Genomic DNA, 27,486 nt, shown 5'->3' on the forward strand with positions numbered 1-27,486 from the left:
ACACTCAGTGCGCAGAACTTGTGCTGGGTGCTGGTCCCACAGCGCCCTCTGCTTTAGTACCTACTCGGGTCCCAGCCTCCCAGCAAGGAGGCACGTGCTCACCGTGGTCACACTGTCCCTGGTGCGTGGGGGGCTTGGTGCTCCAGCCCAGGGAGACGGCGGTGCAGGCCTGATCTGCTCGCAGCAATGGGCAAGTTCTGGAGGCCTACGAGCTGTGCTTCTGCAGAAGCGTTCCAGGCAGAGAAGTCAGCTCCGACCCAGGAAACGTCCCTTTGCTGTGAGCATAGGTGACTGCCCCTGTGCTGGAGGGACCCGGGGAGCCGACCCCCGTTGTGCCCCGGGGCGGGGGCCTGGCGGAGGCTCGCATCGGCCTGCGCTGCTGGCACCCGGGCTCAGGCGGCGGCGGGGCTGGGTCAGTGTTGGGGAACAGACGTCTGTGTGACCCTCGCGTGGCCTTCTGCCTGGGTGACCGCTCTGCAGGCAGCCCATCGGGTGAGCGCCGCGGAGCTGGTCCGCTGGCCTTCCGCGGTGCAGGGCACTTTGCTAGGTCAGGTTTTCTCTCAACAGCAAACGCACTTGTTTTTTTCCACTTGGACGCATCCTAATATGAGCATGTATGGAAAATGGACTGCCATTAGTTTTCCATATCCTGTGCTTGAAAGCGAATAATTTTTCCTTTTGAACCTATTGATTTAGTTGTTAAAACTAAGACTTAAAATTTTATTCATTTTTCACGGTTTTTGTTGTGTGTTTTAAGGTGGAAGAAATCGCATGTTTTGTACCAATGAGAGAGGTCCTGTGGCTGGGCTGGGGGTATGGATGCCGAGAGGACAGGAGAGGCCCCGGAGGAGGGCGTGGGCTGGTGCACTGGTGGCCGGGGACAGGGCGGGGCTTAGGGAGGTGGGTCTGAGCCACGCGCACCTGGAGCTTCTCTTCAGCTGGCTTCTGTCTTCATGGTGAAGTGGGAGACGGGTCGTCAGCCCAGAGCGGCCTTGAGGGCGGGAGGGGCCGTGCTGCAGGTTTGAGGAGGGAGGAGAGGGTCCAGAACGCTGCCCAGGCCGGTGGGGAGGACCGGTCGGGGAAGGAGCTGTGGGCGGCGGCCGGGGACGGGGGGACATGGTCGTGGAGGTACAGCGGGGGTGAGGCAGAGCTCTGCGTGCGAACGAGGTCGGGGTTTGCCCAGTGGGTGTGAGCGAGGGCAGGAGAGCTGAGAGTGAGTGTGATGATGAAGAGTTTAACCTGGGGAGGAGCACTGCAAAGAGACTGGGGTCAAGAGGGTTGGAGGCCAGAGTCACAGCCACTCGTAGAAGAGAGTCAGGAAGCCGAAGTCCAGGGCGGAGCCAGATCACCTACGGTTCTGCCACCACAGGAGCCGGTGTCAGAGTTTAATGCAGGCTCTTCCAGCCTTTTGTAAAGTGTTGGTGTGTTCACATATTTCTAAATAAAAATTACCTTGCCTTGTGTCTTTGTATTGTAACTTCGAATATGAGCCTGTCCCTATCTTGTTAAACGTTTAAAACTCGATGTTTTAATGGCTGCTCATGCTGCATAAACCCATTGACTGATGCCAGTCAGGGGTTGGCAAACCATGGTCTGTGGGCCCACCCAGGCCTCAACTGCTAAGAACTGTCCTTACCTTTTTAAGAGGCTGTAGGAAAAAGTACATATATGAAGCTGTACGTAGCCCTCTCAGGCTGAAATATTTGCTATCTGGCCCTTTACAGAAAAAGTTGTTGACCTCTGAGATACAGGCATAATCCATTTACAGTTTCTTTAATATCAGTCTTTTGGGTTATTTCCATTTCTTCATAATCGTAATAACAGTAATGAGCATAGTGTACTTATTTTTGTTCCATTTCAGGTTACTTTCTTAAGGTATAAAAGTGGAATTACCGGGTCAGATTACATGAACACATTTTGCAACTATTGGTGTGTTGTGAAATTGTTCTCCAGAAGATGTGTACCAGCTTGCACACTTGAACTGGTCTTCTGAAAGCCCTTATTAAGACAGAATAGTTAAAACAAGAAGCAAACAAAAACTTGTGATTTTGATATCAAAGAAAAGCATTTGCTTTATTTTTGCATTTCATAAACACTGAACTTCAAACAGGTGTATTTTTATTGGCTATTTATTTGTCCTTTGTGAATTTTTTCTTCATGTTTATTGATCTTTTTAAAGCACCAGCTCTTTGTTTTATTGATTTTCTCTGTTGTTTTCTTACTTTCAGTTTCATTGACATCGACTCCAATTTTTATTGCTACTTTTTTTAACCTGTTTCCTTTAGGCTTCAATTGCTCTTCTTTCTAGTTTCCTAAGGTAGAAGCTTAGGTGATTGATTTTGGGACTTCCTTCTTTTCTAATATATGCATTCGATGCTATAAATTTCCCTCTAGTTTAATTCCATAGTGGTCTTAGAACATACTTTGTATGATTTTCTGCTCTTTTACCTTTGTTAAGACGTTTCATATGGTCAGCAATGTTTTCTGTCTTGAATAGTGTTCTGGCTGCGCGTGAGAAGAGTGTGTACTCTGCTGTTGTCAAATGGCGTGTTCTACGAATGTCAGTGAGATTGCGCTGATTGGTGCTGATGTTCAGGTCATCCATGTCCTTACTGCTTTTCTGTTTGCTGGATCTGGCCGTTCCTGAAGGAGAGTGTTGAAATCTTTAACTACAATGGCAGATTTGTCTGTTTCTCCTTTGAGTTTTACTCGTTTTTGCCTCGTTGTATTTTGGTGCTCTGTAAGTTGCATACGTGTTTAGGATTGTTAAGTCTTCTTGGACAGCTGATCTCTTTATCCTTACACAGTGCCCCTCTTTATTCCTGATCCTTTTCTTGTTCTGAAGTCTGCTTTGTCGGAAATTAATGTATCTGTTCCAGCTTTCACTTAGTCTAGGAATGGTGTATCTTTTTCCATCCCTTTACTTTTAGCCTGAGTCTTTGGATTGATTTCAGGTGGGTTTCTTATAGACGGCATATAGTTGGTCTTATTTTTTTAATCAACTCTGTCAGTCTCCATCTTTTAATTGGTATATTTGGATAGTTCACATTTAAAGTGGCTGTTGATATATTTGGATTAGCTTTTACCACGTTTGTTATCATTTTCTATTTGTTGCATTTGTTCTTTGTTTTCTTCCCCTGCCCCTTTTTTCTACCTTTTCTGGTTTTAATTGGGCATTCTGTATGATTCCAGTTTATCTTTTCTCTTAGCACATCTGTTGTACTCTGTAAAAATTTGTTATCGTTGTTGTAGTTTCCAGTTCACGTCTGCCTGCTTTCAGGTGGCGATACCACTTCACGGCTGGGGCAGATTCTTCCCTCCATCCCTTATGGCGTTGCTGTCATTCATTCCACTCTCTGTGTGCTCTAATCACCCATATGTTGTTGTTACTGTTATTCCAGGACAAGCAATTGATTTTCATTTTTCTCAGCTTCCTTTGTTGTATGGACTAGAGAGATGGTTTCCAGGCTATTTCCTCGTTGGAGCTGAACCTGGAGTCCCTCTTTGTTTTTTAAAGCTTAGTGGTTGACTTTGTTTTTTGTCAGATACTTACATATGTATATGTGTTTGTAAATTTACCTAAATGATATTATGTACTATTTCGTTCTGAACCTTGTTTAGAAAAAAAAATCTTTACAGGCAGACTTGAGAGATAACGCAGGTTGGTTCCAGACCACCACAGTAAAGCAAGTCTCACAGTAAAGCAAGTCACATGAACTTTTTGGTTTCCCAGCGCATATAAAAGTTATGTTTACACCAAACTGTAGTCTATTAGGTGTGCAGTAGCATTATGTCTAAAAAAATGTACATACCTTAATTAAAAAATACTTCATTGCTAAAAAATGGTAACCACCATCTGACAACGCAGGGTTGCCACATGCCTCCAGCTTGTAAGAGACGCAGCGTCCGCACAGTGCGGTAGAGCAGAGCACGCGAGATGAGGTCTGCCTGCACTGCTGCGTGGTGTTCTCCCTCTGCTGAGAGCCCGAGGTGTCAGCCCGATCACGGGCACACCGTCACGTCGACACCGTGTCTGGGAGGTGTCTGAGAAACGTTTCCTGAGTCCACAGCACTCCGCCTGGTGGAGGCTCCCGTCCTCTTGCAGGTGGGGGACCGGGCCTCCAAGAGCACTGCCCCGCGGAGGTCCTGGAGCCGTGGCGGGCCACGCAGCCCGCAGCTCGCCGCGCCCTCCTGCGGTCTCCGTTGTTGTGCCCTCCCTCCTATCTCGGCCTCGGCTGGAGTCCGGGTGGGGTCGTTGCTTCCTCCCCTGGGGTCATCTGCTTGAACCCTCCTTTTCCCTACTGCCCCCTCACCTTCCCCTGGGTCCCGCCCTCAGGGTGGTGCTGGTCTCCGGTGACTCTTCTTCTTTGGGGTTTGATCTCCGCTCCTTGGTTAGTTATTTCTTCATCCCACCCGTCCCCTGTGCCTACGCCCGCCAGGTTAATTTTCATAAAATGTCACAGTGACCCTGTTCTTTCTTTACTCAGAATCCTTCAGTGGCATATCTTGGTGTAGGCATAAACCCAAGTTTCATTTCCTAGAAATAATTCAGAGTCCTAATCATCTGGTTCTACCTCTTCCATCAGGATACAGACAGTCTCCTGAATCCGTTACCTCCCCCTCTGCCCGGGAATTACCCAAAGATCTGAGCATTCTCCTAAGCCTCGCTCTGTTCACCTTCTTTTCTACTTGAACCCTTCTCTTAACTTTTCCGGCTGTCGTTTTATGTGGATTTATATGTGATTCTTGTTAGTATTAGCTACTGCGGGGCAGAGTACATGAAAAACATACAAAAAGGTGACTGTCCTGGCACCCTGACATCTTGCTGAGACTGGGCAATGTGGGATGACTTTTCCACTCCTTCCACGGGTAGTAAGTACAGTGTAATTTCTAAAGGTACTCTGGAATGTGTATTAGTTAGATGCTAGACCATGTCCAAAGTTCACGTCTTAAGATCATAGTCTTATTAGTTATTCGGTTATGTTGATATCAGAGCATGGAGAGGGAGCCTGTCATTCCCTCACAGTTTACAAATTACGGCATTCAATTGTTTTAATTATTTTTGAAATAAATGGTATTGTTCTTTCCTTCTCCCAGTTTTTTGCTCCTCTGCCTCCCAAGGATATTTCATAATGGTTTACAATGGTAATTGTGTTTATTTTCATTTAAGTACCATTTCTTAATTTGGGAGGCTCAAGTGAAAATTATGACCATTTTCTAAGATAATTATGGTAAACATGCCATTTACCAGTTATTCTCATTTTGTCTAGAACCTGACCAAATTATTGGTTTAGGACATTTTTGTACCATCTCCGAACGTGTGTGGTGTATAATTATGTGCGTGTGAGTGCTTATTTCCCAACCTTGATGGCATTTTGTGTTCGTATCCTTAATCCATAACTGACCGGTGCCGCCCTGGTGGTTTCATCCTCGTGCTGGAGACTTGTTACCAGTCAGGCCTCCACTGCGCCCACCTTCCTCCCGCCCTCCAGAGCCTGGGCTCCCCTCTCGCCCTTGCTGCTTCATCACTGCGACTTGTGTTTCTAAGACTCCTGGAGGATGGCTTTCTAACAGGAAATTCCAGTGCTACAAAAACTGCAGGGTATGAGTTTGGTATCAGAAGTATAGGGTTTCAAGCAGAACTTTGCAATTCAGGAGAAACTAAAGAATATGCTTTGGACATGTTTTAGGAGAAAGTATAAGCATTCTGTTAATTGGGAAACACAGTTCGAGTCATAAGTCATAGTTTACTATTTTTTTTTTCTTTCTCTTCTTGGCCTCACCCTTTTGTTTTGGAATTATGTGGCAGAGCGCTTCGTTTTGTGGACCACACTGTAGGGCGCTCTGTCTTCTTACGGGGGCTCTTTGGCCTGTGATGTGAAGAGCGTGTGCTCGGGTTTGGAATCTTCTTAATTAAACTAAGTGCTCTGTGAACAGAATGTTTCCTTTCACCGCTGCTTGCTCCTGAGTCATAAAAGGCTTCCTGTTGTCTTCGTTCCTCCCTTATCTTCAATCTGGAATGTGTCCGTAGTTTTTGGAGGCTGAGATTTGGGGTTTACCGGACACGGGACACACGGGCTCTTCTTGGTCATCGTTTAAGCTGGTAGTCAGAAAGTGAAGGAGCAGTTTATCCAAGTTTGAGTAAGTGGTAGAACAGTCACTGTAGATTATTTTTTTAATCTTCAAAAGCAGTTTGAAGGTGTTTGTTCAAAGATACACCCATTTTGAAAGTGGCGGGGGGGGGGGGGGGGGCGGGTTGTGTGTAAACTGTAATTCTGCCAAATTACGCATAGATGGCGCTGTTGCTGTGTATATTACACACAAGCCCCTGGGCCAGTCTGTGCTTTCCAGTTCCTCAGGGTGGTTTTAGGTTTTTCAAACCACAGAGAAAATCAAATCATACCCCACTTTGATATTTATTAACATTTAAAAATATAAACTTCATTTTTAGTTGAAATTGTTTATGGTGAGATCACTTTAAAAATTATACTTGCTGTAGTAAGTATAGAATAATTCTATTTGTGTTAAAAATAAATATGTACTTTACTTTATTGATACATGCTGACGAAAGGTATTCTATAACCTACTTACGGTTAAAACTGAGAAAAAATTCTCATGTTTGAGCATGTACGTTATAGCCATATGCAGGATATCGCAGCAGTGCTTGCTTGGAGCGATGTTTAGTTATTGGGTTACTAGTTGTCATACGAGTGACACAGACACAGCGTTTACGGTGGCCCTGGGATGTGCCTGTGCCTCCTGTTCAGTCACATCCACCCTGTCGCAGGTTCTCAGTGCTCTGGTCCTCTATGGGAGAGGGCCGAGCGTCCCGGGCTTGGGCTGGGGCCAGGCGGCTCTGACTGCGGCCGAGTCTGCCCAGGGTGCAGGGGACAGGCCTGGGCGTGTCCTCACAACGCGGCTGAGAGCCAGATCCATTTAAAGAGCTTCCGTTTGGGCCATTACAGACAGAAACGTCTTCTGCCATTATAAGTCATTAATGGGAAAGGGGCCATTTAAAATAATCATTTTCTTTGTTTTGAGCCCTTAAGAAAGGAAACTTTATTTTAACAATTTTTCCTAAAAGCACTCAAAATGCTTTTTATCTTCAAGTATAGTGGTTATATTCTGACTAAATTTAATTTAAAATAAGCAAGTTATAACAAAGTATAAATATTTTAGCATTCAAAATAAAATGGTGAAGCAAGGCGTGTGTCCTCTCCTGTGTGTTTCTCGGTGCCAAGAAAAGCAGGGAAGCAGACGTTTATAAGCAGCGGTGCAGCAGGCCGTCCTGCGGGGCCGTTCACCCCAGCCCTGCCCTCCGGTTCCACGGAGGCCTCATCAGCCTCCGCTCCTGGAATCGGCCCCCCAGGCGGCGTGGGCATCGCGCGGGGCGGCGAGTTGGGGGGGTGGAGATGCAGGAGAGTTGCTCGTCTCTCTTTCCCCCAAGAGTCATTAAATGTGCACATTTTCCATGAGAGCAGACCACGCGCGCGGCACTGTGACATGTGGTGTTTGTGTTTAGCTTTGTATTCCTGGTAGTCCTATGTTTAAAGCACACTGCGGCTCCTTTTTTATTTTTCAAAACTGTGTCCGTCCCCAAAGGGAGTCACCTGTGGCCATGAGACTCTTGAAAGACCCCGTCTCTGGCTCTGGAAGTGGTTTCAGAAGAGCAGCTCCCACAGCCCAGATGGTCTTTGGGGGAAGGTTTGGCTTCTGAGATGACTGCTCGGGAATGCATGGATGAATTTTTTAATATGGACGTTTTAAAAAATCAGCCTGATAGCTTATTTTATTATATTCACTTTGATGTTTAGTGTGACTATATCTGCCTTATCTTCTAGGGTTCAGAACAAGTTGGAGGTGCTGAATTACACAACCATCCCTGTCTATCTCCCAGAGATCACCATCGGCGCTCACCAGAGTGACCGGGTCTTCCATGAGTTCACGGAGGTGAGGCCCTCGAGTGCCGGCTCTCAGACGACTGGCACAAAGTCACGTCTCTGAAGAATGCTTTCTGTTTGTGTGTTTTAGCGAGAGAGCTCCGTTTTCACTGAGGTAGTTCTCCTTTCCCCCTTCATCAGTGTATTGACGCAGGTCCTCGGAAGGCAGGGCCGTGCGCAGGGCGCTGCCCCTCTGGGCCGTGTGTGCCGCGGGCAGCCTTCCGGGTCAGCGTGTTGTCTTGACGTGGGAACCTTCTCTCTTCCTCAGCTTTCCTCTACGTCCTTTCACGTCAGATTTCACTTCTGGCGTCGCCTTCCCCTTCACGGTACATCCTCCATAAGGAGGGACCTTTCTGTAGAGGGTCCTCGGGTGGACGGGAGCCCTCGGGGGGGCGAGGGGCAGGAGTGAGGCGGGAGCTGGGCGGGGCCGAGTGTTTGTTGGGCTTCTTTCTAATTTCCGTAGCTTTTTAGTGAATTACCTGTTTGCAGCATGGTGAATGGTGAACTTAGAGAACATTGCAAGTTCTGCCTTGGAACCTGGCCGGTGAGTGAGCGCCTCCTCTGAGAATCGTGGCCTCAGTGGGGTAGTGAGAACGTGCCCCGTTTCCCCGTCAGTGGTGGTTGTGTTTGTTTATCGGCGAAGGCGTGAAATGATTGTACTTAGATCAGAACTTCAAGCTGAGCAGTCAGTACTTAGGTGAGTTGAAATCTTAGTTAGATATTTTTGCATGACTGTGATTCTCTGCTTTGATGCTTGCATATTGCTTGCAGCTGCGCTGCTCGAATGTCCAGGGATACCCCGTTGCTCTCTTTCTTACCTGAGATACTTGGCATTTTCTTTTAAGTAAGTTCTTTTGGTGGCCTTGGAAGTGGTTTTATTAAACGTAGACATTTGGGGAAGTACATAAAACTGTGAAGGTATCACTCGGAGGTACCTACCGTTAGTACGTTGGCGCGTTTCGTTCTTCCTGATGTTTGCGGGTGTGTGAGTGCGTCCGTGCTGTCTCTTTCTCTTTTTGAGCGGAGCTGGCAGGCCGGAGGCTGAGATGGCTCCTCCCTGCCGCTGGTGCCGAGGCCAGGAGACCCGCCCCCGGTAACTGTCCCCACCCTACACGTAGTGACCCACCGGGCCTTGACGAGGCCGTCTTACAGGCAGGCGGCTTTGTCCTGTCCTCAGGGCTACTGCCTTGTGCCGGCCTCCATCGTCCTGCTTAAATGTGTCCTGCAGCTTCCTGTCTGGCCTCCTCCGCGTCGGGTCTCTCCCTCCAGCCCTCCTCTGCAATGCAGAAGCGCCTGAGCTGAAATGCCAAAGCGGCAGAGTCTGTCCCATGCCTGCAGCCCTTCCGTGACCTCTGATGAATCCGGCCCTGCAGGGTGGGTGCCCTGGCTCCTGCGGAGTCTCCTCCCTCATCTCAGCCCTGCGAGCGCCCCTCGTCTAACTGGTGGTGTCCCTTAGTCCATATACGGGCCCTGGGGGCTCGGAGGTGGTACACAGAGAATTGTGAAACAGATAAATAAATTGCCCTTTTAACTTGTAAATTCTCCTGATTACACCAGAGTAGTGATTTACTGATAATGTGTCTTTTAACGCCTCTGTCACGTTCTGTGATCTCACTTTTAAACAAGGAAGCGACCGGCGGCGGCGGGTTCAGAGATTGTGCGCTCACCCACATGTGAGTGGGATTTAGGGACGTGGCTTTGTCTTGGTAGTTTTTCTTATGCTTGCTACTGTTTGTGTTGAGTGGTACTGGCTTTTCTCTCGTATTACTGATATAAAGTTTCCTTTTAAAATGAATTTATGTAATAAAAAAAGGCATTGCATTTTTTAATGTAAGCGGCAGTGCACTCGGTATGCAGCTGTGACCTGATGGGCAAGGTGCCCTCGGATGACTTGAGTAGCCGCCTCTGCTCGTTTCAGGTTCTTCAGGCGTCAGGTGCTTTCATCTTGTTCTTTCATGCGTTTACTCCGTTTGTTCGTTAGTTCAGTTATTTATTCCACTAAATATGTATCGAGTGCGTACTAGGCGCCAGACCTGTCCTAGGCCCTGGGAACAAAGCAGCGCGTGACCCGGAGAAGAATCCCTGACCTCCCAGGCACTTACATCAGAGTGGGAGGAAACAGAAAATAAACAAAAGGTGAAGCAAAGAGTTCGTTAAGTGACGGTGGCAAGTGCTGTGGAGAAAATCAAATTCCCAGAAGAGGGCAGGGCCGAGCTGTTGTGAGCTGGGGGAGTTGGATTTAAAGTCTTGGTCGTGGTCCAAGAAGGCCTCACTGAGAAGCTGATGGCTGAGCAGAGGCTGCAGGGGGTGAGGGCAGTGGGTGGGGATGCTGGGGGAGGTGGCCACACGGGGAGGAGAACGGAGGCAGCAGGGAAGCTCAGCCGCTGAGACATCAAAGACGCAGGAAGGAGGCCACTGGGGCTGGAGCGTGGAGGCGGGGGGAGGGAGGGCGGGCAGGGACAAGCAGTAAGAGGTTGCGGAGGCCCCCCGGGCTGGTGTGAGGGCTCTGGCTTGTCCTCTGCAGGATACGGGGAAGAAGAAGGATTTGTGTGATGCACTTGGTAGTGGGAACGTACTGGTTTCTGATTAAAGGATGGATTGAGTAGGGGCGCAGGCAGGAGCAGGGAGATTAGCTAGGAGGCTGGTAACGGCATACGGGCTGAGAGGTACGTCAGCTGGGACCAGGGTGGTCCTTGTAGGCGTTTTGGACGGTGGTCAGGTTGTGGATAGAACCGACAGAGGCTATTGAACTTTTGTATCGGGAAGGGAGAAAAGGAAGCTGATTTCTAGGTTTCTGGCCTCCGGAACTAGAACTCTGGAGTTGGAACCGGCAGACTTTGGGAAGGCGCAGAGGTACAGGTTTCCAGGAAAGATCGAGAATTTTTCATTGGCCATGGCAAGTTCGAGATGCTCATTATTCCCCAGAGGAGGTGCTGGGTGGGTGGTCGCCCTCGTTTCATCGCGCTGCGTGCATGCTGTGCTTCTCACCGACGGAAGGTTTGCGTTAAGTGTGCACAGTGGTTTTTTCAGACATAATGCTACTGCACACCTAACAGACTACAGTGTAGCATAAACATGACTTTTATATGCGCTGGGAAGCCAGAAATTCACGTGACTTGCTTTATTGTGTTGTTTGGACCTGAACCTGCCTCCGAGGCCTGCCCGTAATGGGTTTGGGGTCTGGAAGTCGTCAGCGTGTGACTGTTGTGTGAAGTTGAGGTGGCTTTGCGGTGAGGAGAGAAGGGGAGCACGAGGTTCAGGGGGTGGGAGACGGAGGGGGCCAAAGTCACTGTCTTCAGGGAGCTCACGCTTCAGTGTGTTTATTACTTCGTCAGTTATCTTTACAAGTGGGGGACTGTTCATAGGAATTTCGTCTTTTCTGTTGATGTATGTCTCTTTATAAACAGCTTGTGTTTATCTCTATCTCTGTAAGCAAGGAAGATTGAGCCCAATGACCCCAGAGAAGTTGAATGGTACCCAGAACAGGCGGGACCCTCGTGGTAGCCAGGTAGGGGGGCGTGCACCGCGGCCGAGCATGGGTGGGCGGATGAGGGGCTCCGGAGGTCCAGCAGGGCTCCTGGGGACGGAGTGGCCTGACGTGTCGTGGAGGAGACCCAGTTGCACCGACGTTGTCCCTCGTGGAGTGGGTGAGGGCCCCAGGTGGCCCTGCTCACTGCTGGGAGGAGACGCTTCTCAGAGCAAATAAATTCCAGCGAACCAACAGCCCAGGCCATCGTCACGACAATTACGGGAGACACTACAAGTTTCAAAAATTAAATCTGTATGGAAAATGGGCATTTGAAAGTCCCATATTAAAAGGAAAATGCATGCCAGCAAATAATGACAGTTTTGTTTCTTTCTAATCTTTATACCTGTTTTTCTTCCTTGCCTTAATACACTGGGTGTGCCTCTAAGTTCATGGTTGGATAGAAATTGTAACAGTGGTCATCCTTCTCTTCTGTCTGATCTCGTGGAGAAAGTTTTCAGTAATTCACCAGATATTATGTTTGCCCTGGGTTAGGTGTAGATACTCTTTCTCAGATTAGGGAAGTTCCATTTTATTAGTAGTTTCCAAGGACCTTCTGTCGAGTACGGGTGTTGAGTTTTATCACATTTGTCTGTCACGGGTGGTTTTTCTCTTCTTTATGTTAATATGGTCATAAAAATTATAGTGATTGATTTTCTAATGTGAGGCCAACCTTGATTTCCTGGATCAGTCCCACTTGGTGTGCTTTATCCTCTTCATGTGTAGCTGAACCTAATTCACATATTTAGTTTAGGACTTTTCTATTTATATTGGATGGTAATTTTTCTTTCTTGTAATATCCTTGTCAGATTTATTATCAGGATCATGCTGCTATCAAACACTAAGTTGAGGTGGGACCCTCACATTTTATCCTCTGGAAGCGTTTGCCTAAGATTGTTATTACTGCTTCTTTCAGTGTTTAGAAGGATTGACTGCTGGAGCTATGTTGAAATATTTTAAATTATAGATTTGTTTAATAGATGCAGAATGTTCAATATTCTGTTACTTCTTAGGTTTTGAAAGTTGTGTTTGTTGAGGAAGTTGCCCTCATTTCTAATTTTCTAATTTCTTTCACTAAGTTGTTTAAAGTGTCCTTTTTTAATGTTTTTAATTAGATCACATCTGATGGTGACGGCTGTCCCCTTCTCCTACTCTTGAAAGAAGTTTGTCATTTAGGGAACTAGCTTCTTGCTTGGTATTGTTTGTTGTACATTCGAATTCACTGATTGTTGCTCCTTATTTTTTCCTTTTCATTTGCTATTTTTCTATCTTCTTAGTATGAGTGGGTGGATCATTGATTTTCAGCCTGTCTTGCTTTTGAATATATGCGTGTAAAGCTGGTCACATTGCCCTCCAAATTTGTCTTAATTAACTTGATCTCATAATTCTTTCTTTTTTTTTTTAATTTTTCAAAAATTTTATTTATTTTTGGCCGCATTGGGTCTTCGTTGCTGTACGTGGGCTTTCTCTAGTTCCGTCGAGCGGGGCTACTCTTCGTTGCAGTGCGCGGGCTTCTGATGGCGGTGGCTTCTCTTGTTGTGGAGCACGGGCTCTAGGCGCGTGGGCTTCAGTAGTTGTGGCACGTGGGCTCAGTAGTTGTGGCTCGCAGGCCCTAGAGTGCAGGCTCAGTAGTTGTGGTGCCCGGGCTTAGTTGCTCCACGGCATGTGGGATCTTCCCGGACCAGGGCTCGAACCCGTGTCCCCTGCGTTGGCAGGCGGATTCTTAACCACTGCGCCACCAGGGAAGTCCTGATCTCATAATTCTTGATATTATGTTTTCATTATCCTTCAATTCAAAATATTTTCTATTTTAACCTGATTTCTTTTTTGACCAGTGTGCGAATTCAAATTATATTGGATCATTTAAAAGCAGTTGGAATCTTTCTAATTGTCTTTTTGTTACTGATTTCTTGCTTAATTTCACTCTAGTCAGAAACAGTCTTATGATTTCTGTTCTTGGAACGTGGCTGAGACTGACTTTTTGGCTGAGCATTGGTCATTTTGGTGATGTTTCACGGTCCTTGAGAAGAAGACCTACTCTGCCCCGTTGTGTGCAAGGTTCTTGTAGCGTCATTGAAAGGAAGTCTCTTGATCACATTCTTCAGATTGTCTCTATCCTCACTGATTTTTGTTTCCTTCTTCTGTCAGTTTGCTGTGAGAGGCGTCTGGAAATCTGTCACTCTGTGTGGGTTTCTGCCTCCTTTATTTCTGTCAAGTTCTGCTTTGTGTGTGTCTTGAGGTCGTATTATTAGACATGCACAAATTTAGACTTGCTCTACATTCCTAATAGAGTCACCCTTTTATATGTTATGAAATTTTCCCAGTTAACTTTAGTCATGGTTCTTACCTTAAAGGTTACTTTCTTTGAAACTTATGTAGTGTCTACAACTTTCCTTTGGTTAGCATTTGCATGGTATTGCTTTTTCTGCATCTTTTAATTTCATTCTTTCTGTATCTTTGTATTTTCAGTGGATGCCTTTTAACCTGAAAACAGTTATGTCTTTAGTTTTTGTCCAGTCTAAATATTGGGAATATTTGTCCATTCACATTTAGTGTAATTACTGATACATTTGTGTTTAAATAGCTTATCTTACTACATGTTTTATATTTTTCTTATCTGTTCTTTGTATTTGTCGTCTTTTTTTTCTTGCCTTCTTTTGGATTAAGAGGCTTTTTTTTTTTTTTTAACATTTTTATTCCATTTCCCCCTCTATTTGCTTACTAGTTATCATTCTTTTAATAGTTTTTAGTGGCTAACCTGGTAATTACAATATTCATCCTTGATTTATTAACTTCTGTTATAAGTTAGTAGCTCTCTAGTTCCAGAACACTGTAAGGACCTCATAACACTTCTAACTCCGTTTACCCAACTCTTGTGTTTTGTGTTGTTTTTGTCATATGTCGTAATTCTTCGTGTATTTTAAGCCCTCGGGACATTGTGGTTGTTGTTTATGCGGTCAGTTCATGCAGATTGGCCCATGGCTGCCCTGCTGCTGCCCTTACCCTCCCTGGTCTCCATACCTTCACGTAGGATCATAGTTCTGCTGTCTGAGGAAGCTTTGCTGACAACAGATTCTCACCCTTATTGTTTAAAATGGTCTTTAATTTGTTCTAGTTTTTATTTTGGAATTTTTCAAACTTACAAAAATAGCAAGAATAGAAAAATAACTTCTGAACCTTTGTAAGTGGTCATCATTATACCCCATTATCTTCAAACATCTTAATGCACAGATTCTCAGAGTGTGGTCCCCATATCGGCATCACCTGGGCACTCCTGAGGAATGCAAGTTCTCAGGCCCCAGCCGGGGCCTACTGGATGAGGTTCTCTGGGGATGGGGCCCAGGAATCTATTTTAAGGAGTCCTCCAGCCGATTCTGATATGCACTAAGGTTTGGGAACCACTGCTTTAATGTGTAATTCTTATAAACAAGGACATTCTCCTACGTGACCACAATATAGCTATCAAAATCAGGAAACTAACATTCATACATTGCTACCTCTAATCTACAGACCTTGTTCAAGGCTAATCACTTGTCCCAGTAATGTTCTTCAAAGCAAAAAGATCTAATCCAGGAAAATGTGTTGCATTTAATTATCTTGTCTCTTTAGAATCTTTGAATCTGATCAGTTCTTCAGGCTTTCCTTGATATTCAAGACCTTGACACTTCTGAAGATTACAGGATGGTTACTTTTTAATATCCTTCAATTTGGATTTGTTTGATGTTTTCCCATGATTAGACTTAGTTTTCATGTGTTTTTTGTAGGAAGGTCACAGAACTCATTACATCTTATCAGGTAGCACGTGGTTCCTATTTGTCCCATCACTGTTTCTATTAACTTTGATCACTTGACTGAGATAGTGTCCTCGCTGTAAAGTTCTTCTTTTACTTCTTGTAATTAATAAGTGTTTTCAGGGGAAGTGCTTTGAAACTATGTAACTATCCATTTTCTCATCAAGCCTTGACCCAGTAAATAGCATCTGTTGATTTTCTTGGCTAAATTAATGATTATTGTAATTTTCCTAATTCTATCATTCCTTCTACATTATTAGTTCCTATTCTGCTATAAAGAAATGCTCTCTCTTCTCTGTTTATTCATTTATTTATTTATATCACTATGGACTCACAGATTTCTGTTTTATCCGTATACATCTATATTCATTTCTGTCCCTCAGTATACTGACAGCTGTGAATTCACATCAGTACCGTCAGTTCCAGAGTGACACAACAAGGCTCGTTCTCACGGTCCCCCAGCCCGCGTCCTTCTCAGATAGTGAGAAGCCTGGCTTCCCTCAGGTCAGTGCATCTGCTTCCTGGATCAGTCCCCCCAGTATATCACCAGGTTCCCACCACTGCTACCACTTCTTCCTTCCACAGTTTCCACTGGTGTTTCCCCAGCCTCTGCTGTGTCCTGCTGCCCACCCATGTAGGTGCAAACCTCTTTTGAAGATCGTTTTCCTACGTTTCTGGCAAGGTTTTGTTTTGTTTTGTTTTGTTTTTAGGTGGTGTTTCTGACTTGGTTTTGAGCGTTTACACTGTCTTGGGGGTGTGTGCGTCTGTACTTTTTTGTGTACTTTGCTTGTAGTTCAGAACATTCTTTGGCTGATATTCGTTGTCAGTTTTAGAAGAGTCTTGCTAGTACCTCTTCAGTATTGCTTGCACCCCGTTTTCTCTGCTCTCCTTGGGCTCCACCTGACCACATGTTGGACCTTTTCACCATGTTCTGTGTCCCTCTTTTCTGTATCTTTCATTCTGTTTTCTCTGTGACCTTCAGCCCGGATATGTTCTTCACTCTGTCTTCGAAGTTACTACTCTTTTCAGCTCTTCCCAATCTGCTCCTAGACATGTATTTTCTATATTTGAAGTTTTAACTTTAATTGTAGTCCTTTTTGATTTTAGAATTTCCATTTTTTTTATAATTTTGAGTTGTCTGTTGAAATTATTTTGTTATCTAAATTCTTTGACATATTAATCACAAAGTTATCTGGTAACTGTAATATCTGGACCTCTGTTCCATCTGTTTAAACTGATTCTCCCTCTGTCCTTTCCGTTTGGGGACATTTAATCTTTTTTGGTATGCTGGTGTTTTTTAAAATGCCAGTCATTATTTTGGAAGAACTGTAAAGATAGCGTGAGGCTGCTGTTGCTGTCCTTGCTGTCTTCTGGCAGCGTTTTAGTAGGGCCGACTCCCGAGTCCGTCAGGAGCCGAGCCAGGGGACACTGCGCTGAGGTTTGTGAGGTCTGGTGTATTTCCTGTTTGCCCTTCCTGATGGAGCACTTTTACTAGAGTCCCTTCTCTTTGGTGGGTCCTGACCTGCAGTTTTGTCCCCACGGTCCCCTCCCTGCTGAGGGCTGGCTCAGCCCCTCAGGGTCCTGCCAGTGAGAGTGGGCGGGGCCCTGGGGGGAGGCAGTCACCTTGCAGCCACCCTTTTTGCTTTCCTCTCCTGGGGCCTTGGAACCGCCCTGCCTTTGAAGTCTCGGCACAGATTTTTTTTCATATGTTGTCCGTTTTCCTTGGTGGCTTGGGAGGGGACTTGATCTGCACTAGTCCACCAGAAGCTGGACATATTAGTCATTTTACCCAGTGACACGGGGAGGCTATTTGGCAGTTTTTCATTGTTGTTAAGTTTTGTCTTATTTTTAATCTGTGAGCATTAAAGGGAATCTATTAATACTATATTGGACTTACAATTTTAATGTTTAGAAATGTTGAAATTTTTAATCAATATTTAAATGATTGGGGAAATCTAATTTTTAAAATGCATAAGTGTTTTTAAAAAATAACTTCATTTTTTAGAACGGTTTTAGAGTTACAGAAAAATGAAGGTACTGGAGAGTTCTCATATGCCCCAGTTTCCCATATTAACATCTTATATTAGTGTGGTATATTTGTTAACCAATACTGAACAATATTGATACATATTACTAACTAAAGTCCATACCTTATTCAGATTTCCATCGTTTTTCCCTAATGTCGTTTTTCTGTCCCAGGATCCCATGCAGAACAGCACGTGACTTTCAATTGTCACGTCTCCATCAGCCCCTCCTGGCTGTGACGACTTCTCAGACTTCCCTTGTTTTGAGTGATTCTGACAGTTTTGAGGAGTCCTGGTCAGGTGTTTTATAGAATGTCCATCAATTGGAGTTTGTCTGGTGTTTTTCTTACAATTAGCCTGGATGTGTGCGTTTGGGGGAGAAAGACCACAGGGTTGAAGTACCATCAACGTGACGCATCACTGCTGGTGTTGACGTTGACACCTGGCTGAGGTGTGTCTGTCAGGTCTCTCCACTGTGTGTTTGCTCTTTCCCCCTTTCCAGAAGTCACCATGCCTGCCATAGCCTTTATATTTGTCTGTGGGGTAAAAATTATGTGACTATTTAGAGGAATGCTGTTTTTTGAAAGGAAATTTAGTTGCTTGATATTTTAAAAAATGATAAATTGAAATTAGAATGTAAATAATAGTGGCTATATTTCTTCATTCACAGAATTTCTCTTGAATGTTAAAGACATGAGCAACAGTTATTACCAAATTTCCCTCTAGAAGGTGTGTTGTGAGGGATAAAGACGAATGAATAAAGCCCTTCTGTGAGTGTCTTTTGCAGCTGTTTGTAGCTGGAAAGGTTTGTTACTCCTCAGAGAAGGTTCCCTGGCCATGCTGCAGAGCGTATTTCTAGAAACGCCCAGGCGAGCAGCCGGTGAGGCGGGGAGGCTGGTGTGTCTCTCAGACACCCAGATGCCGGTTGGTTCCCCGCAGGGAGGGAGCGAGCGGTTTGGGAACATCTTAAGGAATTGTTTCTTTTAGAGAAGGACTGGTTCAGTATCAGAGCGGAGGGTGTTTTGTGGCCATTTATTTCCTGGAATAAGGGGGCTTGACGGGGTGCGTTTTTATGGCAGTGGTCTGTAGAAATCCGTTTCCCTGGTTCCTCATTTTCTAGGAAAAAAATTTTTAATGTTAAGTATGTTTTAGCCAAACTCCACTGACGACGTGAAAAGTTTATACAGTTGACCCTTGAACAACGTGGGGGCATATAACTTACAGGCGGGCCTCTGTATCCACGGTCTGTGGTTCCCCCGTGTCCGTGGATTCAGCCACCCAGGGCCCGGGTAGTACGGTAGTGTTCCCTATCGAAAAATATCCACAGATAAGTGGACCCACAGAGTTCAACCCACGTTGTTCAGGGGTCAACTGTATCACCCTGATTAATATAATAAGGGTAATAAACTTAGTAGAAACACACTTCATGATTTCGTAAGAAGCTTGAAGTGCACTTGCCCTGTGCTTATGGAGATGCTTGGGAAGCGTGAGGAGGGTGGTGTTCTCATAATACATCCATTAGATCGTATGCGTAGTTTATAGTGGATATGGAACTTGTTGATACTTTGTGGCTGGAAATTATTGGCTAACGCTTCTAATTCTTGGAAAAAGAAGTCATGCAATGACCTTTTGTGTTTTTTTTTTCTTTAAACACAGAAAAAGTAAACCAAAACTTATTCATATGCATATGGGGAATTACAAAATAAGTAGGTGGTAAATGGCTAAAATTAGACGCTTACATGGTTAACTTCAGAAGGGAAAGGGAGGGGCAACAAGAAGCTTGCATCAGAAGAACAATTTTGTTTCTAGGGGAACAAACGGGAGGTAAGAAAATTTGTGATACTAATTGTTTATGCAGGTGCAAGTGGTATTTTCCATATGTTCATGGCCATAAACACCCCAGCAATAAGAATTTATGACAGTTTCTTCTTTTTTAAAAAATAATTAATTAATTAATTAATTAATTAATTAATTAATTTATGGCTGTATCGGGTCTTTGTTGCTGCGCACGGGCTTTCTCTAGTTGTGGCGAGCAGGGGCTACTCTTTGTTGCGGTGCGTGGGCTTCTTGTTGTGGAGCACAGGCTCTAGGTGTGTGGGCTTCAGTAGTTGCAGCACTTGGGCTCTGTAGCTGTGGCTTGTGGGCCCTAGAGCTCAGGCTCAGTAGTTGTGATGCACGGGCTTAGTTGCTCCGCGGCATGTGGGATCCTCCCGGACCAGGGCTCGAACCCGTGTCCCATGCATTGGCAGGTGGATTCTTAACCACTGCACCACCAGGGAAGTCCCTTTATGACAGTTTCTTCCCCAGAAGTGTCTGCTTCCTTTTGTTTTCTTTAATGAAATATTATGGTCTCCTTTTCTCTTTCAGGAACTTTCTACTCTTTCTGTCTTTGATGTTTTAGAGTTTAACCAAGATAGGTCTAGATTTAAATTTCTTTTTTGTTACGTGGGTACTTTCGGATTTGTTGGTAGGATCTTATTCCTTGCTTCTGTTTTCAGTTTCTTCTCTTGCTTTAAACGTCTTAAATGTAGTCACTATCTGCTGTGTGTGATCTCAGGGCTGGAGGCCTGTCTGACTCTGTTGTTTATTGTTTCCTCTGATTCTTACCCATGGTCGCTTATTTCCTTCTGCATTTTGGAGACTTTGGACACTGAGTTCATGCGTCGTGGGTATTTATCCCTGGGCCCCTCCTCAGTACAGGATGCCCAGGGACGTTTGATTTCAGGTGAACCCAGACTCTCTCGGTGTCAGCACGCCCCAAATATTTCGTTTGCGGGGCATCCTGTGTTGTTTGCTAACGCTGACAGCCCTGCTCCTGGAAGGACTGTTGCCGCCTCCAGGCCCTGAGATTCAGGAGGAGCCGGGATTTCAGCTTCCTTTGCTGCCTGTGGGATTCCAGGCCCCAGATGGTGAGGATTGGAACCCCACACTTGTGTGAGGACAGGCTGAGGGTGTGAATTCTTAAGACGCCCGCTGAGACCCCCTTGCCGTCAGGGCGCTTTCTTCCCTCCCGCCTTCCCCTGAGGGTGCGCCCTTGGAGCTGCGCCTACGTGCAGAGGTGCATCACAGGTGTCCCCCTGCACGGGCGCCGCTTTGCCGTGCCTCCCAGCCGCTCTGCAGATGCCCCGGGGCGGCAGAGGCTGCCGCTCTCCCTCTGGTTTCCAGCTCGCTCTTCATTTCAGCCCCTTGTGATTTCTCGCAGAGCCCATCAGTGCATTTAAAAGCATTTCTAGAGGTTTTATATCAAGAGGTGTTTCAGGGTATCGGGCTGTTGTTTTGCTGGAAATGGAAGGCGTCTGTTTCTCTGTATGATCTGAAAGCTGATTTGGTGCTGGTTCTTCTCATGTCCCTTCCACAGAGGGTCCAAGCGGGGAGCCCTGTGTCTCCCTTTGCTCAGTATGTATTTGCTCAGTGAACCCCCGGGGTGGAGAAATCTTTCAGTCCCCAGCGTTGAAGGCGTAGGAGGGAAACGCAGAGGATAAAAGGCTTGTGCGGTGGTGGGAGGGTTCTGTCCGGGAGAGCTATTCGGGCGTCTGGAGAGCACTGAGTGGTACGAGGGATGGCGGCTCCCCCCCCCCCCCCCGCGCACGTGCTGCTGAGCCTGGCGTTGCAGACACGCCCCAGCGGGGTCACCTCAGGCCGCGTTCTGCATCGAGTCGCTTGCCACTCAGCAAGTGCTTGCGTTCTGTTGCAGGCGCTGTCCTGAGCACTGGGGATACTGGGGAATAAGACAGAGCAGGGGGAGGAATGGGCCAGCGGTCACCAGATACGTAGGGGGGCCTCGGAGCGCTGTGGGGCGGAAGTAAAGCCGTCTCGGGTGGGAGCTGTTTTGTAGAGAGAGGCCTTGGGTACCAGAAGGCGTGGGTGTCCCGGCTACACTTGTGGGGAGGGGGCGGGGTTGGGAGGTAGAGGCAGGCTTGGCACGTTCTAGGAAAGGAAGAGTCCACGTGGTGAAGTGGAGGGGCAGGCAGAGCGCAGGTGAGCTGAGAAGGTAGCAGGGCACGCGCAGCGAGGGCCCGTGGGCCGTGGTGTGAGGACTTCGGTTGAAGTCGCAGGGAAGCTGTGGCCCGTTGGCGTGCTCTGAGTGATAGAATCCGAAGCTCGTGTTAGGAGGATGGTTCTGCGTGCCGTGTTCGATGTTGACTGGGGCACAGGTGGAGGCGGGGAAGCAGAGCTTCAGGGTGTGGGTGAGAGACTACGGGGGCATGGCTGTGACCAGGACGAGCTCACCTTCCTTCCCCGCAGCTGCTGTCTCCCGGGGCAACCTCGCCGTTCCCTGTGCAGCCAGATTTGTTCTTACTCCCTAGGTTTTCAAAACTAAACTATCGTTGAAGGATTCAAACAAAAGAGGGTCCACAGGGGAAGGGCTGTGACTGCGGGACAGGAGAGCGGGCACCTGAGGTCCCTGCGATGGACGTGGGTGTTGGTCTTACGACTTTCAGACTCCCATGTATGGTCCTAGGAAGAGAGTGGGGAGCAGTGTAGACCACACCTGGGTGTGCTCTGAACTGGATGCTGGTGGCAGTGGGGGCGATATGGGGGCGCAGGGGATTCCTAAGAGGGGGAGTTGCCTGTGGCAACAGTGGCCTTTTGTTGCAGACCGTCAGGCACACTGGTTTATGGATATCTTTCCTTTAGAGGCTGGACAGACTCAGGGGCACCGGGGCCTGAGCTGGGAAGTGTCCAGGTCACAGGGTCCAGACAACTCATTTTGCTTCTTGGGCTTTTGTAATTTTTTCTTTTGCTTGCCCTTGTGTAGCTTTTAGGTCCACGCTGACATTTGGGCACGCGGTCTGCATCACTTATGCCCCAACAGGTAGCCCATATCCTGGGAAGGGGCCTGTTTTTCCGGGAACTTCTTCATGGGGCCTCTCAGCTCTTGCAGCCCCGGAGTTGGGCGCCTGGTTTCTGGCTCTGCAGCGTGCAGCGTGATATGTTTCCGTGGTGGCCACGCTTGTCACGCCGCAGAGCCAGGAAGAGGCCCTGGGCGCTCCCCTGTCCTGTGTATTCATCCGGTGCCCATTGGTTGCACTCTCCGTGCCAGACGCTGCTCTAAGGACACAGAGCTCTGGAGAGTCACCGACCAGCGGGAGTGACAGACACGTGGACACGGGATGCGACGCGGTTCCCGCTGGGGGCCGACGGGGAAGAGGGCTTCACGCCGGTGGCCCGGGCGTTGGGATTTCAGGACGAGGGGTGAGCCGAGTCGCCGGGGGCCTGGGGGCCTGGGTCTCCTCCGAGAGGAGCAGCGTCGTGAGGGCTGAGGCCGCCGGGACGGGGCTGCCGCGGGCAGGGCGGCTGGTGTGGTGGCTCCGGGGCGCGTGTTCGTGAAGGGAAGGGGGAGCGCTGAGGACTGAGAACCGAGGCCGGTCCCGGGGGCTCCCGGCCTCGGGGATCCTGAATCTCGCTGCAGGGACGGGGCTTTGGGGGGCCCCCTGGGGTGAGCTGCGGGCTTTGTTTGGAATCACTGGCCGCAAGCAGCCCTGTGGGGAGAACCTGAGAGGCGAGGCAAGGGGGTGAGGCTCGGGGGCCAGCTCAGGGCGACGCTGGTAGGAGGCGGTGTGCGGGCGGAAGCGGGCTGGAGGGCGGGTCGGGAAGGCGTCTCCCCACACCTGGGGCACCTGGGGCACCTGGGGCGGCGGGAGCAGGCGGGAGTCGGGGAGGCCGGCCTGAGGGTGAGGCCGGAGCGTCCTGGTGGGAGCGGGCCTGAGGGCACGGGACGGGAGGGGCAGGAGGCTGACGAGGAGGTGGCCTCGCCGGCCAGCTTGGAGCACCCGTGTGGGCGGGCCCCGCGCTGCGCCCACAGGACGGCACGACGCTTCTCTTCTCGTCGCCGCTTGTAGGCGAGGCCCCGCGGCTCCGGGAGGGCAGGTGAGGCCACGGCATCTGCCGCCCGCCCGTGGCAGGCAGCCCTTCACGCCCAGCTCCCGGGCGGGGCTGCGGGGCCTCCTGTGCAGACCGGGCCGCGGCTCGGCTCGCGGCATAGCTCACGTGTCAGCACTGCCCCTTCAGCTGTGTTGTGGCCCTGGGGCCTCCACTAGTGCAGAGCGACCTTTTCAGGAGAGAAAGGATCTCGGGTTTTCATAGGAACAGAAGGACTTTTAACGTCGGTTTGGTTTTGTTTGGTTGATCCGGTGGCCTGGGCGTTTGGCTCAGTCCTGTGGCTGGACTGGCTGGGGTCCTGCTGGCCTTCAGCCTCCCATCTGGTCTCCAGGGACTGCCCGGGGACCTCAGAGGGGCCTGAGTACCCGGAGCCTGAGAAGCATTCGTCAACGCATTTTCCATTCACACAGCCCCTCCGATTTTGTATTTGGAAGTGACCCTATAGACAGATTCATATAAATGCCGAATGTGTGCATGAGCGCCCGCTAATTTTTTTAAGTCATTTTTCAGGCACTGTGCCAGGTCACTTTTTATTACTGTGCGGCCCTCCCTCGGGGTAGACAAACTGTGACTCCGTCTCCACTTTACCGACTCCATCTCTTTCCAATTTACGGAGGCCAGATGCTATTAAGGTACTGTGTTCCTGCCATGAATCCGATCTTGTCCAAGACAGTTAGTTGCTAGGACAACAGGATCTTCGGTTTTCTCTCCTGCTATTTTTATTTCTTTACTATCTCAGGTTACTATTTTCATTTTCCGTATCAAGTTCTTCTTTACCATTTTTTAAAATAGAGGTGTTTAATAACTTTAATATGTTAACACTGTATGTTCTTGCCTTTACGAAGTTCACCTTCATAAAGACAAACTTGCAATAAACAGAAAAGCCTTCGGATCAATGTATCTAAACCTGCCGAAGAAGAAAGGTACAGACTTGGTCGTTTCATGTTTCCTCTCGATGTTCAACCCTTAGTTAGAACTTAATTTGGTGTCTGTCTTTGATGTTAACATACAAATTCTCAGTTTAGAAGTCGTTTAACGTGAAAGTAGGTGCTAAATGCCTTCAGTCTGTCCTTCATTAGTTGTGGCTGGAAGAGGCATGCACCCCTCTGCCCTCACTGCGTGCTCCATGGAAAGCTCATGGTTGAAGTTCGGTGTTCGTCTCCACGTCCCATTGTTTCTATTTCTGCGTACAGAAAATAACATACGTCCCTTGGAGAAGAAAGTTAGTATATAAAGGTAGACTTTTTACCAGGTGCACTGATTCGTGTGCAGTTGCAGGTTTTCACAGGGACCTGCTGGTGCGAAATGATAGGGTAGCGTTTCACACGCACCCTGACCCACCAGGGGTGCCTGGACTTTGCGTGTGTCCAGCCATTACTTTGGTTTTAGAATTTTTAGGACACATCCTGCTTTCAGGTGTTTGAACGAGCGCTTGGGTTCGGAGCTTTTCTTTTTCACAGTTAATATGAGTTAAATGGGATTAAGACATTTAAAGTATATGATGTTATGACGCTTGTGGCGTGAAGACAGGACCTCAATGTGGAGGTATTTGTAATAGGCTGGTGGTGTTCGTGTGCTAAAAATAGGAGGCACTTATTTTTAAAATAAAAAGATTGTTTTTGAAAATGGACTTTGATAAAATAAGACTTTTTTGGAAGTTGATTTCATTTCTTAATGCTTGATTTACGTTTAATGGTAATGGAAAATTGGGGAAATTGTGTATCAAAGAAGTGACTTTAATAAATAATTTCTCTGGTGCTCTTCTTTAAAATTAATGAGAAATTCTTAGCAGGGCTCATCAGCATTTGTATGTGATAATGAGTAACAGGGGTGGGAAATTGGAATCCCCGCGCCACCCCACAATTATTTAGTAGTTTTCAGCTCCTTGGTGCATCTAGAGGGAGCAGAGTCGGTCGTACCTAACGTTACCATTTATTGCTCCAGCGGAGTGAAGCGGATCCAGAAGAGGCAAGGCGTTATTCCATCCTTTTTTAAAAAACCCACCTGTTTACAGTAATACAACACAGGATTTGATGCTAGAATCGCTACATATATTTAGTCCTCCAGGAAAACTCTTTCAACCAGGAAACCCCGAGCATCACTGACTGTCCCTGAGGTGATGCTAAGAAATGACAGTGCCCCCCGCTCCCCGGGTAGTTCTTTGAGGCACACGTCAAAGGGCAGGAAAAGCGGGGCAGCCGGCCTTCCCCGGGCAGGGTGGTTGTGGACTGGGCCCTGACACGCGTCCTGCAGTCTCACAGCGGCGGAGCTCAGTGTGTACCGGCGGACAGGAGGGGAAAGCTCCGCACGGTGCAGGGACTTCACGCGTTAGCGGCGCACGGAGACGTGCCATTTTTAACGCAGCGGATATCTGCAGGGGGTGGTGGGCAAGACGTTCCTGGATTCGAGGGTCAGAGCACCTGGGCTCGGGTGTCAGCCTGCCCCTTCTCGCCCGCTGACCTCGAGCGCGTCACTTGACATCTTCTACCTCGGAGACGGTGCCTGCCTGCTGACCTCACGTGTCCGATCCCAAGGCGGTGCTGGGAATGGGACTGGTAGGCAGGCCGCCCTCTAGGATCCAGGTCCATCTTGATGGCGGCGGGCGTCACCAAGGTGGGTGCCCAGAGGATGGGACGGTGGACTCGGGAGTTCCCAGGAGTGGTGCTGGCTCCCTGGGCTTGAGCAGAGGTGCCGTGGAGGAGCGGGCCTCGTTGAGGGCAGACGTCCAGGAGGAAGAGGTAGGTGCTGAGGAGGGCAGTCCAGGAAGGGCAGCCAGCTCGGGCAGCGAGTGCCGGGGGTAGCGGGTCAGCCGCAGGTCCGGGAGGGTCGCTTGTGGGCCCGTGAGGACCGTCGATTTGTCTGACGGGGGCTGGGCAGGGGGGGTTTGGTCGGCTTTCTCCCGAATGGTGTTTCCCAGGGCGTCGAGTCGTCAGACTCACTGAATGTTCTTTCCTACCGAATTGTGAGTTTTCGTAAAGCGGCAGGTCTTCTTACGGGACTTGTTTCCTGGGGGTGATGCTCTAACTGGTAGATAGCCGCGTGGGGTAGCAGCTGGGGCTGGGAGAGTGAGACATTGTCTGGGCAGAAAGCGGAGCGGCGGCACAGAGGAGGTCGTCCATCGAAGGGGGCGCGCCCGTGACGCGTGTGCTGCCCGCCGGGTCAGGGCGAGGCGCTCCAGCTGAGGGACCTGCTGCGCCTGCCTCGCTCGCATTTCGGCCCTGCGGCGGCGTCTGTCTGTCTTACTCCCTCTGTCCCTGGCTTCTGTGGGTTAGTCGGTTGTCCTCCGTGGCTCCTTCCGTTTTATTCCCTGCGTCGGCGTCTGTCTGTCTGTCTGTCTTACTCCCTCTGTCCCTGGCTTCTGTGGGTTAGTCGGTTGTCCTCCGTGGCTCCTTCCGTTTTATTCCCTGCGTCGGCGTCTGTCTGTCTGTCTGTCTTACTCCCTCTGTCCCTGGCTTCTGTGGGTTAGTCGGTTGTCCTCCGTGGCTCCTTCCGTTTTATTCCCTGCGTCGGCGTCTGTCTGTCTGTCTGTCTTACTCCCTCTGTCCCTGGCTTCTGTGGGTTAGTCGGTTGTCCTCCGTGGCTCCTTCCGTTTTATTCCCTGCGTCGGCGTCTGTCTGTCTGTCTGTCTTACTCCCTCTGTCCCTGGCTTCTGTGGGTTAGTCGGTTGTCCTCCGTGGCTCCTTCCGTTTTATTCCCTGCGTCGGCGTCTGTCTGTCTGTCTGTCTTACTCCCTCTGTCCCTGGCTTCTGTGGGTTAGTCGGTTGTCCTCCGTGGCTCCTTCCGTTTTATTCCCTGCGTCGGCCTGTCAGCCGCACCTCTGTATCTCGCCGTTAGCGACTGCTGTGAGGTGTGCGGTGCGCGCCTTCACCTTGTCACGGTCCCCCGGAGAGCCGTCACCGGGCCACGCCACGCCTGATGTGAGCCCCTCGCGGTGGGCTTCTCTGCCCCCTTCTGTCCTCTGCGCTGTTACGCTTGTGCATTTCACTCCCACGCGTTAGGAACCTCAGGATACGGCGTTACTGCTGTGGCTTCGAAGGAGCAGCTCGCGGGAGCTTTTTCTGCGGGCTTTCCTGCTTCCCGCCCTTCCCCCTGCCTGCAGCTGTCGTTCCTGCTGTGCCCCGGCGCTTTGCGTGGGCCCGGGCTTCACCTGGCCGAGCGGCCCCCTTTCGTAGCGCGGGCCTGCTAGCGATGACTTCTGTGGGCTGCTGCGTAGAAGCGTCGTTGTGCCCCTTTCATGTCGGAAGCGTGTTCACTCGTCGCGGAGTTCTGGGTCGACGCTTGTTTCTGCCAACGCTGAAGCTGCTCCAGAGGTACCCGGCAGA

General features: G+C 48.6%; 1 protein-coding gene across 5 annotated transcripts in view; it reads left to right on the top strand.

Moving 5' to 3' along the window:
* Positions 1-27,486, top strand: part of NDUFA10 (NADH:ubiquinone oxidoreductase subunit A10) — a 63,398-nt gene that overhangs the window by 16,576 nt on the left and 19,336 nt on the right. For 4 of the 5 annotated variants that reach the window (XM_068544105.1, XM_068544106.1, XM_068544109.1 and 1 more), the window contains exon 9: positions 7,842-7,950. In XM_068544105.1, the coding sequence (XP_068400206.1) occupies positions 7,842-7,950 (109 nt within the window). Of the gene's footprint in view, positions 1-7,841; positions 7,951-8,081; positions 8,199-27,486 lie in introns of those variants that run through there. The other variant, XM_068544107.1, reaches the window with a different exon arrangement.

The sequence above is a fragment of the Eschrichtius robustus genome, chromosome 5 (genome assembly GCF_028021215.1).
Source record: "Eschrichtius robustus isolate mEscRob2 chromosome 5, mEscRob2.pri, whole genome shotgun sequence".
Taxonomy (NCBI): Eukaryota; Metazoa; Chordata; class Mammalia; order Artiodactyla; family Eschrichtiidae; genus Eschrichtius; species Eschrichtius robustus.